The sequence below is a fragment of the Fistularia commersonii genome, chromosome 5, assembly GCF_037954325.1.
Source record: "Fistularia commersonii isolate RoL2024-O1a breed Wild chromosome 5, RoL_Fcom_v1.0, whole genome shotgun sequence".
Taxonomy (NCBI): Eukaryota; Metazoa; Chordata; class Actinopteri; order Syngnathiformes; family Fistulariidae; genus Fistularia; species Fistularia commersonii.
Window position 1 is genome coordinate 72,501 of NC_141288.1, and position 20,823 is coordinate 93,323.

Here is a 20,823-nt window from a genome sequence, read left to right on the forward strand (position 1 = left end):
AACTAAATCAAGTCTTTTCAAACCAAACAACAAACCTTTTACACACACACACACACACACACACACACACCACATGACGCTGTCTGTGTGACGATGTGTTGACCCTCCAGCTGCTGCTGAAATAGAACAACTGTGACGACAGCTGACACACACACACACGCAGAAAATGTGAGGAAATGGATGAACTGTTTCACGGTAAAGTGCTGAAAGGACCAAACAGCTGAGAGACGGTTGACTGTGACCTCCTGGAGGAGCAGCTGACGGACCTCAGGAGAAAGCCTCAGCTCAGGAGAAACGGTCCATTTTGGACTCCAGCTGATGGGCCTGGAACCTTTGAGCGACAAAGGCTGAGGGTGAGAGGGTGAACGTTTGGACGATTAACAGCCGAACCGCCGGGTAAAGCCCCGCCCCTCAACCGCGATTGGCTCCAGCCTGCCCGGATACTGCGGAGGTTCTTCTTTGGAAGGGAGGAGGACGGAGAGGATCACCACCGGGGCGGCGGCCTCTCGGAGAAAGACGCTTCCTGTCTGTGATCTTCACACAGGAGCCGCTCAAATATTCTCTCTTTGTGAGTCTGAAGCTCTTCTGCACAAACTGATGGTCCACCTGTGCCAGAAGGCACAGACCAACGCCCGAAGACAGCAATGTCCACATTCTGTCCAGAGAAGACGGGTGGTGCGAGAGAGTCCATCTTTGTCAAGCCTTCACCGGCTAGAGGAGCTGCTCTGCTCCTCAAGCCCAGCGGTCATCTACCCCTGAAGGAACATCTTCCAGGAGATCAATCAGCTTGACTGAGCTGGAGGTGTGAGCGCCTCCACACCAGAACCTTCAGAACTCTTCTGACCTGATCTCAGGTCACATGGTCTCTTCAGTGGGAGGGGTGGGGAGGTCCTGGGGTCAAAGGTCATTCAGAGGAGACGAATGGAGAAGCGTCCAGACGAGGAAAATATGATGTCATCCTTTCGTTACCACGGCGACACACACAAACACACACACACACACACACACACACACACGCACACAAACACACACACACACACACACACACACACACACACACACACACACACACACACACACACACACACATTTGTTCTTCTTTGTCAGTGAGGCCATCACTGGGCACACACACACACACACACACACATTATTATACACATTATGTGTTTTATAACGTGTGTGTGTTGTGTCTGTGTGAATGTTTATGCTTGTTTGCATTGTTGGATGTGTGTGTTTCTGTAGGTGTTGTTGTGTTTGTGTGAGTTTGTGTTATTGTGCATGTATGTTTGTGTGTGTGTTACCCAGTCTATTTGTATGTGTGCGTGTGTGTGTGTGTGTGTGTGTGCACGGATGTGTGTGTGCGTGTGTGCGTGTGTGTGTGTGTGTGTGTGTGTGTGTGCGTGTGTGTGTTGCCCAGTCCATTTGTATGTGTGTGTGTTTGTGTGTGTTTCTGTAAGTGTTGTTGTGTTTGTGTGAATATATGTGTCTGTTATTGTGCATGTCTATTTGCGTACGTGTTACCCGGTCTATTTGTGTGTGTGTGTGTGTATTACCCAGTCTATTTATGTGTGTGTGTTACTGTGTCTTTGTGTGTGTGTGTGTTAGCGTTTCTTTTTGTGTGTGCGTATGTGTGTGTGTGTTACTATGTCTATCTGTGTGTGTGTACATGTGTGTGTGTGTGTGTGCGTGTGTTAGCGTGGCTATGTGCATGTGTGTGTTACTGTATCTATTTGTGTGTGTGTGTGTGCACGCACATGTGTTTCCTATTTAAGCTGACCTCATTCCTGAGCAGTGGCGTCGATGACATAATCGAGCAGGAACTCTGCTGTCTATGAATGAGCCTTTTCAAAATAAGATCTGCTGACATCTCCAGCTTTGCCCGTCGCAGCCGAGAGCTTTTATTTCAGCGGCCCGGTTGTCATGGTAACCAAGTTTGACCCCCACTAACCCGGCGGCGTACCGATGGACTCGCCTCACCGGTCCCATCAAGGGTTTTGAACCTTCGGCTGGTTCCGAGAGTTCGCTAACGTTCTGCCGCCTTTGTCAGACTCCAAGGCCATCGTGGACGGGAACCTGAAGCTGATCCTGGGCCTGATCTGGACCCTGATCCTGCACTACTCCATCTCCATGCCCACGTGGGAGGACGAGGACAACGAGGACGCCAGGAAGTTGACGCCCAAACAACGTCTTCTAGGCTGGATTCAGAACAAGGTGCCGCAGCTGCCCATCACCAACTTCCACCGTGACTGGAGGGACGGGAAGGCGCTGGGGGCGCTGGTGGACAACTGTGCCCCGGGTACGAGCCGGACCAGTATTCACGGATCACTAGCTATCCCTAATCAATAACCGGTAGTGTTAAGCTCCCAGACTTCAATCAATAACAGTGACCATCACTGCCGTCGCTCAGGTCTGTGTCCGGACTGGGAGACCTGGGATCCCAGTCAGCCGGTGGAAAACGCCCGGGAGGCCATGCAGCAGGCGGACGACTGGCTGGGGGTTCCACAGGTGACCCTTGATCCCTCTGAGGAGCCGTCTGCGACGCAGCCGGAATGCATTATTAAGCGCTCGGTTTCCACTTCCTGCCTGCAGGTCATCGCGCCCGAGGAGATCGTGGACCCCAACGTGGACGAGCATTCGGTCATGACCTACCTGTCTCAGTTCCCCAAAGCCAAGCTGAAGCCCGGGGCGCCCCTGAGGGCCAAGACCCTGCACCCGAAGAGGGCCAAGGCCTACGGACCAGGTGAGGAGCTCAGCCAGAACCGGCCTCGCCGACCAGCAGTGCCTCTTCCACCTTAGGACCCAGGGATCTGCTGAGGAACCGAAAATCTCAGCACAATAGTCTGATGGACAGAAGGTCCGGGTCTCCAGTCGAGACAGCAGGGGCACAAGCATTTCACATGTGCCTGCAGGAGGTCTGGAGGCTTTGGTGCAAACACATGGTAACCCTCACATTGGATTCTTTGAGAAGTGACGGGTTGAGTGGAGCCCGAAGGTTTGGACACCAGCTCAACTGGAGATCAACAAATGAATGAACAGTTGGTCGTCCATTTCTGTTGAAATTTGTTTTAGTCTTCAAATGATGTCGTTCAAGAGCTGCTTTGTGGTTTGAACATTCAGAGGACCACCTGGAGGTCATGTTTTTGTGATTCTGCGAGCTTCTGCTTTCCTGACCCTTTCAGGCATCGAGCCTCGCGGAAACGTCGTGATGAAACCGGCCGAATTCCTCGTGGAGACAGTGGAGGCGGGTCTGGGAGAGGTCCTGGTTTATGTGGAGGACATAGAAGGTCACACGGAGGAGGTGGGATCTGAACTTTGAATGATACGTCTCTAAAGAAACATGTGACTGAAGAAGTGTTTCTGCCACCTGTCAGGCCCGAGTCATCGCCAACAACGACAAGAACAGGAGTTACTCTGTGGTCTATCTGCCCAAAGTGGAAGGTCTTCACAAAGTAAGCAGGGCCACTAGTAAGATACTAGCTTCATCACAGAAGAACCTGGAAATACCGATCAAATGTCAGCCATGTGCATCTTGGGAGGAACTTGTCACGTGTCGGGTTTCAGATGCTTGCGAAGTTCAGATAAAAACCTGAGACCATCTCAGGATGACCTTCTGTGACGCCCCTGCGTCTTTTCCAAGACAAATCAAGAGAGGGCTGTCTTCAGATCCAGAATGATGGAGCTGATGTCATCTATTCCTTCTCAGGTGAAGGTCCTGTTTGCAGGCCAGGACATTGACAGAAGTCCTTTCATGGTGAACGTCTCTAAGGCCATGGGAGACCCCAGTAAGGTCCAGGCCCGCGGGCCAGGACTGCAGCAGATGGGGAACATGGCCAACAAGCCCACCTACTTTGACATCTACACAGCAGGTAGCTGCCACCTTCTGGACCCAGTTCTGCAGGACAACTGTGAAGTGGCCCGACACGCCTCTGTTTTCACACCATCGGCCCTCTCTGACCCGATTCTGATCTCCAGGGGCAGGAGCTGGAGACGTGGGCGTGATCATCGTGGATTCCAACGGTCGTAGGGACACGGTGGAGATTGTCCTAGAGAACAAAGGTGACAGTGTTTTCCGTTGCACCTACATCCCAGTCCTGGAGGGGGCGCACACTGTCTACGTGACCTTTGCTGGACAGCAGATTCCCAGAAGCCCTTTTGGCGTCCAAATTTCCGAGGGTAAGTTGTCCATCTTCGCGCCTTCTACACTGATTTCTATTGGGATGTTAAACGTGAGCTTTGTCCACAATGCTTTTCTGACATTTCCTTTTTCCAATAACTGATGAAATCGTAAGGTGTGACCTTTGATCCCAGTCACAAACGTCTGATCCTCAGCATCTGCCGAGAAAGGCGTATTGAACTTGGCAGAACTAACCAGGACCATAGATGGTCTTTATGAAGCTGATCGGTTCTTTCCTCCTTGGTAATAAAGAGACAAGTAACTTAGCTGCTTTGGACAGAGAACCTGCATCAAAGTTCTGTCCAGAAAGGAAAGTCCAGAAGCTCTTTACATCTGACTCTAGGAGATGCAAGTCTGGGGACTGGAGGTGTTTGGCCAGCAGTGAATCTCCTGTGGGTTCAGCAGCAGGTGTCCTGGGCTTCTTGTTGGATGGATGGGCTGGTAAATGATACTCATCCAGGCTCTAGTAGATACTCATCCAGGCTCTAGTCATCTCTGGTCTGGACTACTGCAACTCCCTCCTTGCTGGTGCTCCAGCGGTGACCATCAGGCCTCTCGAGCTTATTCAGAAAGTGGCAGCCAGCCTGATGTTCAACCATCCCAAATTCTCCCAATCAACTCCCCTTCTTATGTCCCTTCACTGGCTCCCGGTAGCCGCCCGCATCAAGTCCAAGACCCTGGTGCTCGACTACCGGGCAGTGAATGGGACGGCCCCATCTTATCTCCAGGATATGGTCAAGCCACATATCCCTACCCGTCCCTTCCGATCTGCCACCTCTGGGCGACCCCGTCACTCACTCTGCCCATTTTTCGCCATGAGCTGAAAACATACCTCTTCACCAAACACTACCCTACTAATCACACTTAGTCCCCCCCCCCCCCCCAAAAAAAAATTAATAAAAATTAACAATGAAATGAATGTATGGTATGTATATGGTTCTGAGATGGCTACTTGGTTGAGTGGTCACTTTTGACTTCCGACTACTGGTACTTTGGATCTTTGGTGACTGAATTGCACTTTTTGTAAGTCGCTTTGGATAAAAGTGTCTGCCAAATGACTGGAATGGAATGGAATGGGTTGAGGATGGATGGATGGGTGGGTAGGTGGAGCAATAGACCTCTTGACCTTTGACCACCAGAATCTGACGTAGTGCTCTGCCTCTCCCATAGATTAGGACCTTCTCTCACTGATCAGGTTGAGATTTGGACCGAAAGGTTCCATCGATGCTGGGCGCCTGGAGGTCAGACGGTCCAAAGGCGTGGTGGTCTCTCTGCCGTCACTCCGCCCTCATGTGTCCTGCTGTTCCCTCCTCAGTTCTTCAGCGTGCCGCCCCTCCTGGTTCTCCTGTGCAGGTTGTACCTCAGTCCACTGTCACTCCTCCCTCAGACAAGACGAGGAGAGCCCCTCCTCCGACTCCACCCAAACCCAGAAGACCAAGTTAGTATGGACGGGGACGGGGTGCCTGCCTGCGCTCTCTGGGTCCTTCTGCCTTCGCCCCCCAGGAGGTCTCCTGGTCTTTAGCTTCTAAGCATGGCTGTCGCTTGGTCTCGTTCTGTGTGAGTGTGGGGTCCTCGCCGGATGGGGATCGGAGAGGGTTGTCAGGTGGTCCATCCTCCTGGAGGCCGGTCACACAGGTTAAAGGTCACACCCTGACTGGGGTCACTAGGTTCAGGTGGGGGTCAGGTCCTGAACCCTCATCACAGCAGCTGAGGCCAAATGTGTGTGTCCGTCTATGTGTGAGTTTGTGAGTGTGAGTGTGAGTGTGTGTGTGTGTGTGTGTGTGTGTGTGTGTGTGTGTGTGTGCGTGTATGTGTGTGTATGATTTGAATCCTCTGAACTCTGGAGAGTCGGTGTTATTCCCATGTTTATTTCTTGGATATTGTTTTTGCTCTTTGCAGAAGGTCTCCATGGAAACACACCCTCAGCAGGGTTAGGGTGAGGGTAGTAGTGAAGGTGTGTGGACCCTGGTCTGTGTACGTTGAGCGTCCTCCTCAAGTCCTCGGTGTGTGAGAGGGTTAAATAACAAACTGTCGATCATCCACTGGTCCGAGGGATGTACGATGAGCCGCGTACGTCGGCCTTTGTCCTCGTCCTCTTCATCTTCATCTTCATCTTCACCTGCCGCCGCTTCTCCTTCTCAACGCTCAGACTCTTCTCCACCTCATTCCTCGCTGCGGCTGCTTTTCTCCTCCGGCCTCAGGATTGGCTTCGCTGGCCGGCCACTAACAGAGCGTTTCTGTCAGGACCTCCATCCTGGCCCCGGGGCTTCAGGCTGATGTTCTCATCGCAGAGATTAACTGTGTCTGATTGGTCCACAGCCTGCAACCCCAACTCCTGCCGGGCTTCGGGACGCGGCCTGCAGCCCAAAGGCCTGCGGGTCAAGGAGGTAGCAGACTTCAGGGTCTACACCAAGGGAGGCGGCAGCGGCGAGCTGAAGGTCGTGGTCAAGGGTCCAAGTGAGTGACACACACACACACACACACAGGAACAAATAAACAGACACACACACAAACACATACACACACAGGCGCACACACGCAAACACACCAACACACACACACACACACACACACACACACACACACACACACACAGGCACACACACGCAAACACACCAAACACACACACACACACACACACACACACACACACACACACACACAGGCACACACACACACACACACACACACACACACACACACACAGGGGACTCACATGCGCTGATGCTGACATGATATGATGTGACCTGTGTCGTGTTTGGACCCCAGAGGGCCTGGAGGAGCCAGTGAAGGTCCTGGAGATGGACGGCGGGCTGTTCGAGTGTAACTACTACCCCGTCACAGCCGGACAATACATCATCTCGCTCACCTGGGGGGGTCACAGCATCCCACGCAGGTTAGACGCCGGCTCTTCACAACCTTTATTAGTGATCGCAGAGTTCCCAAAAAGTGACCTTTGCATGTCAAGAGTGGGTGCGAGGGCAGGCAGCAGGCGCAGCGCCCTCTGGGGGTCATCCGGATACATCTAACCTACTCCCAGCTCTATGGAACCATGCTCCATGACCCCGTGTGTGTGTGTTCAGCCCCTTTGAGGTCCTGATTGGCGAGGAGGCGGGGGCCCAGAAGGTGCGGGCCTGGGGCCCGGGGCTGGAGACCGGCGTGGTCGGGAAGAGTGCCGATTTTGTGGTGGAGGCCATCGGGACGGAGGTGGGAACGCTTGGTACGTACTGACAGGAAGTCATGATGGGAGCTTACCGTGGCAGCAGCATGTGTTGTGTCAACATGTGAAGCGCGGTGACTGTTACTGCAGGGATCACGGCATGAAGTGTCCATGTTTGCCATCGGCAGGGTTCTCCATCGAGGGTCCGTCTCAAGCCAAGATCGAGTGCGACGATAAAGGCGACGGTTCGTGCGACGTGAGATACTGGCCAACAGAGCCGGGTGACTATGCCGTCCATGTCATCTGTGACGATGAGGACATCAAGGACAGTCCCTTCATGGCCCACATCCGGCCCGCCGCCGCCGCCGGCTTCCCTGAGAAGGTCAGGGGTCAAGACAAAACAACAAGTGTCCGGGCCAGATGATCCCCTCCTTGACTTTCGGTTAACACCACGTCTCCAATCTTCAGGTCAGGTGCTTTGGTCCGGGGCTGGAGCCGGTCGGCTGCATTGTCAACAAGCCCGCCGAGTTCACCATCGACACCAGTGGCGCCGGCCGAGGAGGGTTGAGGCTCTATGCCCAGGTGAGGAGGGGTTGACGACGAGTGTGACGTCACAAAGATGCTGACTGACAGCTGAGGCTTTCGTTCCAGGATGCAGAAGGTTTTCCCATCGAAGTCCAGGTCAGCGAAAACGGAGACGGCAGCTTCTTCTGTGTGTACATTCCCATCAAGCCCATCAAGCACACCATCATCATCACCTGGGGGGACACCAATGTTCCCAACAGCCCCTTCCGGGTAACAGACCACAACTTTTCTATCCAACCAGCCCTGCAGAGTTACAGACCACACCTTTACTACCCAACCACCCCTTGAGGGTGACATGCTACACAGAAATTACTAGTGTGAATCCTTCCTGAAGTCTTACAGTCGTTACTAAATTTGAGACTCATCTTCAGAGAAAGCTAGTTTGGATTGCAGACTAAAAGTCTTGGAATTAATATCCTGTTTTTTTCTAGTAGTAAAACATCTGCCATTCTCTAAACTTATGAACCAATCAAAACACAGATGAAAGTCCTTAGCGAAGCTTGCTGCAAGAAGAACTCCAACCTCACCATTAGTCCATGCCTGGCAAGCTGCAGCTGGAAGCCAAGTTTAAGACAATAAGCTGAAGCTCCACAATATCAAATCCAGCCGATCAGAAAAAATTCAACATGGACTCTTCTGTTTGGCAGCGTGTCGACAACCGGCTTCCTGGGAAGTCATGATCTGGGACCAAAGGTGCTAAAGTTCCTTTTCAAGACTTTTGGAGAGTTTAGTTTTTGGAGCTCAGAAAGAGATACAAACGCTGGACCTGTAGAGTTTGAGAGGATAACTCTGCAAATGAGGAGCCTTCGAAACCCTGACCCCGAAGGTTTGAGCTAAAACCGCTTTGTGTGTTTAATATGTCAGGTAACAATCGGCGAGGGCAGCCATCCGGAGAACGTGAAGGTCTACGGCCCTGGTGTGGAGAAGTGTGGGTTGAAAGCCAACGAGCCGACTTACTTCACCGTGGACTGCAGCGAGGCTGGACAGGGTGAGCCGCCATGTTGGCGCCGAGGCCCTCTTGCCGCTGAGGGGTTCGGCGGAACTGACGCATCGTTTTGCCTCCAGGTGATGTTAGCATCGGCATCAAGTGTGCTCCAGGTGTGGTCGGGCCCGCCGAGGCTGACATCGACTTTGACATCATCAAGAATGACAATGACACCTTCACAGTGAAATACACGCCTCCTGGCGCCGGTCAGTACACCATCATGGTGCTTTTCGCAGATCAGGTAAGATACCACCAGAATAGATCCCTTTGTCCAAGGAAAATTGGTAAACTAAAGTTCTTTAATGCCCCAACAGGAAATACCCATCAGTCCTTTCAGAATAAAAGTGGATCCATCTCATGATGCCGCCAAAGTACGGGCAGAAGGCCCCGGTCTCAACAAGACTGGTAAGCTGCCTCTGATGTGAGGATACTGCATCGTCACTGTCAGCGTGGTATAGCCAGGCTAACAAAAACAATGAGTCATATCAGGTGATGAATGAAGGACATCTAAAGTCACATCAATCATCCGACCTACAAACAGAAGAACATTGAGAATGAGGAGAACAATTCTCTTGTTTGAAGAATGCAGAAAGGCACTTCCTGATCTGCTGTCTGTGATGCGTCCTTGTCTCCTGTCCTAAGGTGTCGAAGTTGGGAAACCAACTCACTTCACCATCTTCACCAAGGGAGCAGGGAAAGCCCAACCTGAGGTTCACTTCAATGGAGGGAAAAAGGGAGAAACTGTCAGAGATTTTGAGATAATCGACAACCACGACTACTCCTACACAGTGCGCTACACAGCCGCCCAGCAGGTGAGACCGCCATTTGACTCCCAACCTCTCCGTCTCTTCCCTGACAGACCTGCTAACTGACCTCCGGGTATCTGGCAGGGCAACATGTCCATCACAGTGCGTCATGGAGGAGACCCCATCCCCAAGAGCCCTTTCAACATCGCCGTGGCTCCACCACTCAACCTCAACAAGGTCCAGGTCCAGGGCTTGAATAACAGTGAGTCTGGATGACCCGCCTGCTGTTTTGTCTCTGGTTTGATATGTGTGTTCTCAAATCGGTGTGTGTCCGTAAAGCTGTTGTGTTTCCACATGGGACAGTAAAGTCTTTATCTCTCAGAACAGAATTGTCTCACAGATTCAGATGCCATGTTTCCACTTTAATGTATCAGGTCCCTGAACAAGTCATATCACTGTTCACTTTGTGTCTCTGCTCAGAGGTGGATGTTGGTAAGGACCAGGAGTTCAGTGTCTGCACCCATGGCGCGGGAGGTCAAGGCAAGTTAGACTTGAAGATCACGTCTCCATCACGTCGACCAATCCCTTGCAAGCTGGAGTCGGACTCAGCAAATGAAGTGCATTCAGTAAAGTACATCCCCCCGGAGGAGGGTGTCTATAGGTTGGACGTCAGCTATGATGGACACCCGACCCCTGGAAGTCCCTACAGCGTGGAAGGTGTCTTGCCCCCCGACCCATCCAAGGTAGGGACACACCTGCATGTGATTGGCAGAGCGGGGCGTGAATGACAGGTAATTAAATAGGTTTCCTCTCTTTTGGCAACCCCAGGTGAAGGCCTACGGTCCAGGGCTTCAGGGTGGCGTCGTGGGTAAACCCGCCCCCTTTGCCATCGATACAAAGGGTGCAGGAACCGGTGGGTTGGGCTTGACAGTTGAGGGTCCTTGTGAGGCTAAAATTGAATGCCAGGACAATGGCGATGGATCATGTTCCGTGTCCTACCTGCCCACCGAGCCTGGCGAGTATGCCATCAACATCCTGTTTGCAGACCAGCACGTTCCTGGCTCACCCTTCAAGGCCGCTATCTTGCCAGCATTTGACCCCAGCAAGGTCACGGCCAGTGGCCCTGGTCTGGTGCGCGGTAAGGTCAATGAGGTGGCGTCCTTCACGGTGGACTGCTCTAAGGCTGGGGAGGCAGAGCTCACCATCGAAATCATCTCCGACACTGGATCTAAGGCCGAGGTTCATGTTCAGAACAACGGCGACGGGACGTACGCCATCACCTACATCCCACCATTCCATGGGACCTACACCATCACCATCAAGTATGGAGGACATGCCGTGCCAAAGTTTCCTGCTCATCTGCAGGTGGAACCTTCCGTGGACACCACTGGGGTCAAAGTCTATGGACCTGGAATCGAGCCCCGAGGTAAGGATGTCGGACCAGAGGACACGGTTTGAGCGTGAAGGATTGCAGATCAAGAGACGAGAAGGTCAAAGCCAGAAGCTTGAGTCTTTTTTACTCGACAGAAGTCTTCTCCTCTGCAGGTGTCCTCAGAGAAGTTACCACACACTTCATCGTGGATGCACGCTCTATCTCATCAAGTGGTGGCAGCCACATCAAAGCTTCTATTTCCAACCCCCTGGGGGCCACCACCGACGCTTTCATCACAGACAAGGACGATGGCACCTATCGGGTGGAGTACACGCCCTACGAGGATGGTGAGGCAGCAGCTGATCTCGTGAGGGCATCAGTGTGACAGCTGGATATTATTTTTAGTCGTGCCCTCTTTGTCTCACATTAGTTTGGCTAACGTGCAGTTTTTACAACAACAAACAAGAACTATTGTCCCAATTTTAGGTATTTATAGTATTCTCTGGACATTCAACATTGTCCATATTCATGCCCAGAACGTGTTTCATGTTATCACTGCCTCACTGCCAGGCCTGGGCTTCTGCTAACTTGAGTCTGTTCCAACAGTCAGCAGATAAGCACCACCGATGATGAGTACCACCAGAAACCAGTATACAGATAGGGAACGTGGACTTTGGGAGTGGATGTTTTAAAATCTCATTCAGAGGTTGTTTGAAGCTCGTGTTGTTGCTGTCGGCAGAGCTGGTGAAGTGATTGCATCAAGGAACACTTTTATAACTATTTTTTGCTTTATAAATCATTTAGAAAATGAATCATCCTTGAATTCAGTGGAAACACAAACCCAATGTGTCTCCAAGTATGTTGACGTCTTCTGGGTGCAAACTTCCGTACTGGCATGTTGCTTGTTGACCTCGATAACCTTGACAGTGTGTGTCTGACACGCCAGGAGGTGTTTTGTTCTTTGAGTTTTAAGCGTCAGAGCATTTTCTCAGTGGAAGCTTGTGTTTTTATCACGTGTCACACCTGGGAGGTGCAGCTGCTGCATCACAGCTGCCAAAAACATATACTGCAAGAGCCTTCAGGACAGGGAACACCAGCTGTTCTCACAGATATTTGACCATTTTCTTCCCCCACGATTGAACAGGAAGTAACAGAGGAAAGGAACCGCAGCGCTTGCTCACGGTGCACCGACCGAGTCTCACAGGAGAGTATTTGTGACGTGTCTGTGTTTGCTGTTTGCGGTAGGTTTGCATCTCATCGAAGTGTTGTACGATGACGTTCTGGTACCCAAGAGTCCATTCAGAGTCTCTGTGACCGAGGGCTGTGACCCGAGTCGAGTGCGAGCGTTTGGTCAAGGCCTGGAGGAGGGACTTGTCCACAAGTCCAACCGCTTCACTGTGGAAACCAGGTGAACTCAGCACCCGGCCCAGTTTCGGTTAAGGTGAGTTGGTCTGTCCTTAGATTGTGTGCTGATCTCCTCTCTGGTCTGCCTACTCAGGGGCGCTGGCACTGGTGGTCTGGGCCTCGCCATCGAGGGGCCATCTGAGGCCAAGATGTCCTGCAAGGACAACAAAGACGGCAGCTGTAGTGTGGAGTACATTCCCTTCACTCCAGGGGAGTACGATGTTAACATCACCTTTGGAGGACTGCCTATCCCAGGTGACCAGCATGACTAGCAAGTCCAGAATCCAGATCCGGAGGGTCCAGAGCCAGGAGCTGCAAGGTTTACGACCTGCTGGGGTTCACTCTCTTCTCTGTATTGAAGGAAGCCCATTCCGGGTCCCGGTGCGTGAGCTGGTGGACCCCAGTAAGGTGAAGTGTTCAGGTCCAGGTCTGGGGAGCGGAGTCCGGGCTCAGGTCCCTCAGACCTTCACAGTGGACAGCAGCATGGCTGGAGTGGCCCCCCTGGAGGTGCAGCTCTATGGCCCCACAGGTGACGACTGTGCAACAAACACACATCTGTCACGATAACGTTACTGTCGGCAAAGCAGACTCGCATTCGTCCTAGTCCTGAATCAGCATTTCAAACCCATCCCTCGTCTTCCCCCAAAGAAAAAGGCTCCATGTAACAACCAGTGCTGGCTGGTGGTCAGTCAGGGGGTGTGAGGGGGGGTCTTACTTTATTCTTTATTTACCAGTAAGACTGCGAGGATTTTGCAAAAACAAACGGTGAAAATTCACTCAGAAAAACCTGCAGGTGACATGACGGACCTTCTGGTCTGGACTGATGACCTTCCGTAGGACAAAGTGGACTCCCGCTGCAGGCGGATGGAATATCTGCAGTTCTGCGGTTGTCGGGTGACACCAGGTGGGGGCACTGCAGGGCGACTGTGCCAGTCTTTGAAATTGAAATTAGCAGGTAAAACACCAGACTAGGGCTCTGAGAACAAAAGAACTTTTTCAAACCCCGTTTACCTCAAACAACCTCTGCGGGACAACAGGAGTGATGAGATGAAAACCATCCAGAGGTTCAACACCCAGTTGAAGTGATGATCAGTCAGAACTATAAATCTGCAGTCGTGAAGAAACTTTGACTTTGGGTCCGAAAGGCCAACTGAAGCTTCTGATTGGTGTCCAGGAGTGGCCGAGTCTGTGAGTGTCACCGACAACGGAGACGGTACTCACATGGTCAACTACACACCGGCCCTTGATGGCCCGTACACCGTCTGCGTGAAGTACGCCGACCAGGAGGTCCCTCGCAGGTAAGACCCGCACGGGAGGGCAGATACCAGAGTCCGACGGGTACGGCTCTAACGTCTTTGCCCCTTCAGTCCGTTCAAGATTAAGACAATGCCAGCCCACGATGCCAGTAAGGTGCGGGTCAGCGGTCCGGGCCTGAACTCCTCGGGGGTCCCGGCCAGTCTGCCTGTGGAGTTCACCATCGACGCCAGAGACGCTGGAGAGGGCCTGCTTACTGTCCAGATTCTGGTGAGCGGGACGCAGTGTAACCCTTCAGCACCGAGCCACGCGGAATCCAAAAGGAAATTGCTTTTTTTAATGCCCTGTGATTTGATTGGTTCCATTGACGAGGACCGCCGAGAGCTCCTGGCCTCGGGGTCAGTCGATGTGGAGATAGCGGCTTCATTGGGACGGAGAGCGAGATCTCCGACAAGGGACCCCACGGCGCTTTCCTTTGGACTTTATGCTGCACATTATGACTTTGTGGTCTGCTTCCAGATCAACCTTTGCCTGCATGAATCACGTGACCTGTTTGCCACCCAATCACAGGGGGGATCTCTGCTGCTCAGGCTGTGGATCCATAGCAAGGCTTCGCTAAGTCGCCGCGACGCCGCTTGACGTGAACGGCCGTGTTTAGAACCTCCTCTGCCAGTGGCTGACCTTTGACCCTTGACCCCATGTGACCTCCAGGGTCCAGACGGGTGCAGCCGCCAGGCCTCGGTGTCCGTGGAGGACTGGGGCAGGAGGGTGTGGGAGTCTCATATAGTAAAGAGAACCATCCCCTTCCATATTCTAAAGAGAGGCTGTGTAAGGCCAAACCACCCACCCACCCACCCCCAAAACACGTTTTGCTCCACATGTTTTTTGCCTCTGACTCCGCCCCCTCTGTTGATGGGCTGTTTGAGGGAACAGGGAGCCAGATGTTCCACATTTGAGGGAATGATTGGACTTTAAATGTTCAGTTACCAAATATTCCTTTTACTGTTTAGAACGGAAAGTAGAAAAAAATGGAATTCAATTTGTTTTTGAAAGTTTGAATGGTTCAAACTCGGAGGCAAAAAATATTTTGTAGAATATATGAATTAGTTTGATGACTTTATTTTAGAATGAAATAATATATATTCTTTTAAACCTGCTTGGAAATGACAAATCCAAAGAGACGGATCCCTTCCCGTCGCCCCCCAACACACAGACGTAGTTTGAGCTGCAAATCATCCAAATCGAACTAAATCAGACTTGAATTCTTGTCGAAATCTTCTGGTCTTCGAGTGAAGACGATGAAGTCCAGTTGCCAAGATGAGAAGATTTCAACGAGCATTCCCCATGACCTGGGTGACCGAGAACCTCCACAGATAGATCAGACTTGGCTTGACAAACTGGCCTTCAATTGACATCCACCAAAGACCCAAATACAAATAAAGTAATGACATCGTTAGAGAATCAGGACGCACAAAAAGTGCGTGTCGTATTTGATTGGACTTTTTTATACTTGCCTGTGAGTACCGTTTAACCGCCGACCGTCATTAGCACTCACTTCGACTCACTGCCCTCCCACTGATGGCCAGCAGGGGCAGCAGATAGCAAGATAGCAGCAGCACCCATTCAAATTACGTCTGTGCCCCCCCCCCCCCCCTCCGTACTGCAGTGACTAGACGTAGAACCTTTGTGTCTCAATAACAAACCAACAAGAACATGATGGTTCTGCCAACATCACTGGTCTCAGACCAGCAGCCATCTAGTCCACTAGTCCAGCTGGAACAGGAGAGCGATGTCCCTGTTCTCAGTCCAAAGGTCCAAAAAGGCCTCCGTTCTGGAGATAAGACCTGCCCCACCAAGGAACCAACTCTGGGCTCTGCTGTTCTGAAACAAAGATGTCCTCTCAGATCAGATCATGATGGGGACAACATGTCAGGTCCAGTGAGGTCCAGAAAAGTCCTGACAGGTCAACAAAGGTCCAGGCAGGTCCAAACGGTCAAAGTGACTGTTGCTGGTTTCTTGCCAGCCCTGGTAAAGATGAGGACTTTGTGCTAACCTTATCACAAGTACCTCCAGACATTGAGGAGCTGTTTGGAAAAGGAGATAAGGTCTTGGTTTTGATTGAGGCAAGGTCAGATCCTTGAAGTATGGAGTAGTGGGTACTAGAATGTACGGATTAGTAAATACTAAAGAAGTATGGAGTAGCGGGATAGGGAGGGATGAAAAGAAGAGGTCGCAGAGGTGGAACCGTCATAGAAAAGAGTCACGACTGACTGACTGATTTTTTCTTTTTGGCTGATGAGATGGTAGTCAGAGTAGAGGCTCTTCATCTTTTACCAATCACTCCAGAACTTCTGGCTGACTTTCACTGAGACCCAAAGATCTTGACCCAGAGTAATTGATCAGTAATTGACCTGCACGTCAACCCAACACCAAAGGATTTTATCTTCTGAATTAGCTTTGTTCTCTTTTAATGTTTGGCTCGTTTGATTTTTCAGCAAATTTTCTCAATTTCTGAAAAGTGTTTTTTTTTCAGAAGTCGGTTCTCTGTCAAGGAGCCTTAGTATGGTCCAACGTTCACATACTATATTTTCTAAGCATTGAAAGTCCACCTCTGTGATGGCCGTCGGTCAGAGACCACTGCGGTGCAGCACCTCACTCATGAAGATGATGATGGTTCTTCACCTTCACGCTCTCACCTGGTTCCATCCCCCAAAGGACCCCGAGGGAAAACCCAAAAAGGCCAACATCAGAGACAACCGTGACGGGACCTACACCGTGTCCTACATCCCTGACATGACGGGACGCTACACCATCACCATCAAGTACGGGGGCGATGAGATACCCTACTCGCCCTACCGCATCCACGCCCTGCCGACCGGGGACGCCAGCAAGTGTCTGGTCACAGGTCAGGCCCCGCCCGCCAGCACTGTCGGCCAATCACGGCTTGTGACGCCGTCACTGACTCCCGTGTTGTGTCTTACAGTGTCGATCGGAGGTCACGGACCGGGTGAGGCTACCCCTGCTTCCTGTTGTTTCATCACTTCCTGTCTGTGACGGATGCAGGTGAGGTGACCTTCTCACGGACGCCCTCATGGTTGGTCTTCCCTCCATCTCGGCAGGATCGGGTATCGGTCCCACCATTCAGATCGGCGAGGAGACGGTCATCACCGTCGACGCGAAGGCTGCCGGGAAAGGAAAGGTGACGTGCAAAGTGTCCACGCCCGACGGGGCGGAGCTGGACGTGGACGTGGTGGAGAATCCCGACGGGACATTTGACATCTACTATACGGCTCCGGAGCCAGGGAAGTACGTCATCACCATCCGCTTCGGGGGCGAGCAGATCCCCAACAGCCCCTTCCACGTGGTGGTGAGTGTAAGGCCTTGGCCCCGCCCACAAGGCCCAGGGTCACGTGACCGTCGACGGGAAGCGCAAGAGTCTAGGATTTTTTTCCGATTCGGGCATTCTAAGGTCCGAGTACAACTCCGACCCGAGAACCGTCCAGGTTCCGTTTCGAAAAGTACCCGTTGGAAATATCGTAAAGTTTGCAGACGGGAACGTTCTCCTCAGACAACGTTCATGTCTGTTCTTTACTTCAGTTCCACACCTGCCAGTGTGTCCACCTTCAGGAGGTCAGGACCTCCAAACGTCCAGTCATTGAGAAGCCGCTGGTCGGAAGCCGCAGTGATGTCTCACCTGCTCCATGTTTGGGCTGAGCTCCAGGCAGCTTTGCAATAGTTCTCATTGTATTCAGAACAAGAGTATCTTGTATATGGACAGTGGAACCACTACTTCTGGCCTCTGGTCCTTCTCCAACCTCTGGTCCTTCTCCAAAAAAATAATTGTCTTTGAAAGTTTTGAAGACTTTGAAAACTTTCTATATTTGAAAAAGATTCAGTGGACCTTCTCTGACATCAGGGGGAATACTAATGATACTATAGTGTCCGTGTGTACTTTGGCATGTATTTGCACTTTTATATGCTTGTGTGTGTGTGTGTGTGTATGTGTATGTGTGTGTGTGTGTGTGTGTGTGTGTGTGTGTGTGTGTGTGTGTGTGTGTGTGTGTGTGTGTGTGTACTTGTGCATGTATTTGCATTTTTATATGCTTGTGTGTGTGTTCCACTTCATCAGGCCACTGACTCCCAGACTATAGTCGAGGAACCCTGTGACTCCGCCCACTTTCAGAAGCCCCTCCCCCCCTACATGGTCACCGCCCCTCACCGGGTATATTTTGATGCGAATGATGACGATGCTCTTCATCACTCTCCTCCCTCTTCGTGCTCACTGTCCCCCAGCTTTGAGGGCTCTGCATGTTTCTCTCGCATGTTTCTCCGGCGACTGACCTGCTCAGTCGTAGACCTTCAGACCAGACCGGGTTCCAGCAGGATGTCGGGTTCTGTCCTGGCGGCTCCATCTCCTCCTATTTCCAAAAGACTGCCGGTCAGAATACTTGTGAGAAATGATGGAAGATCCTTGAGAAGAAACCAGTCAGCGGAGTTAGATAATGCCGATCACAGGTGGCCGTTCTCCTCGGAGGCCAGGTTGTAGATGGGAAGAGATCGGTCGACTCCTGTATCCTTAGGCTGGGACTCATAGCGGTCTCTAGATGTACACCTGGTTACTTCAGACATCCTGAAGGCTCGGGCGCTCCTGCGTCACACGCAGCTGATGTGTGACGTCACGGTGATGTCATTCTTTCCGCCTGACTGGTCCAAACCAAAGGCATCGATTGGAACTGAGCTCTTCCTTTGGAGAATTTAGTTACTAGAGCAGAAGGTTTTGGATGGATGGAAACCCGAAGGTCTGCGTCTGAAGGGCTAGTGACCTCAGATGTCCTCCTCATCTCACACCTTGATTCTAATCCTAACGCCCCCCCCCAGGCCACCGACGAGCCCGTGGGCCTCGGGGCCCCCGTGGACGGCCTGGAGGCCATGCTCCGCCCCTTCAGCCTGGTCATTCCCTTCACGGTGCAGAAAGGAGAAATCACAGGTGAGACGGCAGGTAGGCCAGGTGTGTCCGTGGCCATCAGTTAGCCGGAGCTGCTGGACCACCTGTGGCCCGCTGTGGCCCGCTGTGGCCCGCTGTGGCCCGGTCCTAAAAGCAGGCAGGAAAATTTGGGTGTTTGATTTCGGTCTGACCGAAGCTCAAACATCGTCTCGCTGCGACTCGTGAAGCTTGTTGCTTCGCAGTTTGAGGCTCGGCAGCTCTTTGCTCAGCTGACATACAGTTTCTGGCAGAGAGCAGGAACAATCCATCCATGCTGGAAGGACGGGGGTCAGGGGGCTTCACCTCCTCGGGCCTCCAGACAGAACCCTCATCTCACCCCTCGTTTGTACAAAACTCAAAGTCACTACGTTTTTTCAGAGGACGAAATAGTGACCCGGAACTTGACGATCGTGTCTGACTTCAGCGGCACTTTGATGGAAAGATCTCCGTCAACCGATTTATTGCTATAGATGTTATGTCCGACTATTGTTAATGATCAGCCGATAACCGCCGAAGGCTCAGCGACCCTCCGGCCGAAGCAAACGGGAAGTGTCTCAGCACTGCGTTTGCCCATCTAGGTGACGTCCGGATGCCGTCCGGTCGAAGCGCCTGCCCGTCAATCGTCGACAACAAGGACGGCACCGTCACCGTCAGGTACTCGCCCACCGAGCGAGGCCTCCACGAGATGGACATCAAGTACGACGGCAACCATATCCCAGGTAGGCACCGGCCCGCCGGGGCGTCTGGCGCCCACCAGGCGGCGTCCTGCTCCAAGGAGAGCGCCGTTGTGATGAGCTTCGCCAACTTTACTGTCATTCTTGTGGAAAACTGGGCCGTCTGATGGAACCCCAAAATACTGGGGTTCTATCAATCACCATAATCCAAGATTGTTTCCTAATGATTCAGCTGCTGAATGAAGTTGCTGGCTGACCCTGACCCATGACCTTTCCCGATTTCACAAGTATGAATCTATTAATGATGATAATTATTCAAAGATTGGCAATCCAAAGTGTTTGTTGTCCCATGCACAGACTAGAAACGACTCTCCCTGCACGTCGAAACTCTTTCTTTGCCGTCCGCAGCGCATCCATATTATTATATTATAATTTTATATATATCATATTCATGAAGTTGTAACTTGATCCTAATTTTTAATATTTTTTTGCTGATTTCTTGTCATTGTCACTGAGTTGTGAGAGGTCAGAGGATGGCCCTTATTGGGTCATTATACTGGGAAATTCCCTCAAGGGAATCTTCAGAGAGTTGGTCACCTTGAGGCCCGGAACATCGTGACCATCTGAATTTCAGGCTCAGATGAAGAAGAATGTTGGAAGTAGATCGTTGGTTCAAAGCTCAGCTTCAGAGTTTCTCAGGCTTCTGCATCCACCAACCTGGGCCTCTAAGGATGTTATGCAAGTACAAACAGGAAATGCAGTTTGGATTTCTCTTATCTTCTTACAGCGTTTGTTTAACCTCAGCATCCAGGTGACGATGCCGACTCGGCGAAGAGGAGCAGCTTCAGTCCAGAACTTTGTCCTTTGCAGCAGAGAGCAGAGCGTCATCTGCAAACCGTTTGACCTCTACTTTCCGAACCTTTCCCTTGTCTTTTCCCGAGTACAGGAAGTCCACTGCAGTTTTATGTTGACGCCATTAACAGTGGTCATGTGACTGCGTATGGTCCCGGCCTCACCCACGGCACCGTCAATCGCCCGGCAACCTTCACCATCGTCACCAAAGATGCCGGAGAAGGTATGGACTCTGCAGATTCTCCGGCTGGTTGCCGATGCCTGGATGTGGAACATCACCGGCCCTGCCCGGTCTCTCTGCAGGTGGGTTGTCTCTGGCGGTGGAAGGTCCATCCAAGGCAGAGATCACCTGCAAGGACAACAAGGATGGGACCTGCACCGTGTCCTACCTGCCCACCGCACCCGGAGATTACAACATCATCGTCAAGTTTGATGACAAGCATATCCCCGGCAGCCCCTTCACCGCCAAGATCACCGGTAGCGAACCTTCTGATCCAACTGCTTCAGTCCTTCACCCCGATTCATCCAGGTCACGGTCCAAGGACCAGATCCGCTGTCTCTGGCTCGCTTGCAGTCCCTCAAAAAATAAAAAAAAAGAGTTTTTGTTCATCTCCATGTTTAGAGCAGTTTAGA

General features: G+C 51.8%; 1 protein-coding gene across 4 annotated transcripts in view; it reads left to right on the plus strand.

The window, feature by feature from the left end:
- Nucleotides 1–20,823, plus strand: part of LOC147233703 (filamin-C-like) — a 28,514-nt gene that overhangs the window by 2,661 nt on the left and 5,030 nt on the right. The window contains exons 2-37 of one of the 4 annotated variants that reach the window (XM_086146189.1): nt 2,048–2,296; nt 2,408–2,505; nt 2,590–2,740; nt 3,180–3,298; nt 3,372–3,449; nt 3,704–3,866; nt 3,973–4,173; nt 5,490–5,612; nt 6,494–6,631; nt 6,944–7,070; nt 7,258–7,394; nt 7,523–7,716; nt 7,803–7,916; nt 7,986–8,129; nt 8,784–8,907; nt 8,985–9,145; nt 9,219–9,309; nt 9,547–9,716; nt 9,795–9,912; nt 10,131–10,393; nt 10,479–11,076; nt 11,196–11,369; nt 12,268–12,430; nt 12,521–12,681; nt 12,788–12,955; nt 13,601–13,724; nt 13,794–13,950; nt 14,392–14,508; nt 16,396–16,585; nt 16,664–16,687; nt 16,800–17,047; nt 17,810–17,902; nt 18,559–18,667; nt 19,243–19,383; nt 20,285–20,413; nt 20,494–20,667. In XM_086146189.1, coding sequence (XP_086002315.1) covers nt 2,048–2,296; nt 2,408–2,505; nt 2,590–2,740; nt 3,180–3,298; nt 3,372–3,449; nt 3,704–3,866; nt 3,973–4,173; nt 5,490–5,612; nt 6,494–6,631; nt 6,944–7,070; nt 7,258–7,394; nt 7,523–7,716; nt 7,803–7,916; nt 7,986–8,129; nt 8,784–8,907; nt 8,985–9,145; nt 9,219–9,309; nt 9,547–9,716; nt 9,795–9,912; nt 10,131–10,393; nt 10,479–11,076; nt 11,196–11,369; nt 12,268–12,430; nt 12,521–12,681; nt 12,788–12,955; nt 13,601–13,724; nt 13,794–13,950; nt 14,392–14,508; nt 16,396–16,585; nt 16,664–16,687; nt 16,800–17,047; nt 17,810–17,902; nt 18,559–18,667; nt 19,243–19,383; nt 20,285–20,413; nt 20,494–20,667 — 5,733 coding nt within the window. The remainder of the gene's footprint in view (nt 1–2,047; nt 2,297–2,407; nt 2,506–2,589; nt 2,741–3,179; nt 3,299–3,371; nt 3,450–3,703; nt 3,867–3,972; nt 4,174–5,489; nt 5,613–6,493; nt 6,632–6,943; nt 7,071–7,257; nt 7,395–7,522; nt 7,717–7,802; nt 7,917–7,985; nt 8,130–8,783; nt 8,908–8,984; nt 9,146–9,218; nt 9,310–9,546; nt 9,717–9,794; nt 9,913–10,130; nt 10,394–10,478; nt 11,077–11,195; nt 11,370–12,267; nt 12,431–12,520; nt 12,682–12,787; nt 12,956–13,600; nt 13,725–13,793; nt 13,951–14,391; nt 14,509–16,395; nt 16,586–16,663; nt 16,688–16,799; nt 17,048–17,809; nt 17,903–18,558; nt 18,668–19,242; nt 19,384–20,284; nt 20,414–20,493; nt 20,668–20,823) is intronic. The other 3 variants (XM_086146190.1, XM_086146191.1, XM_086146192.1) reach the window with 3 other exon arrangements.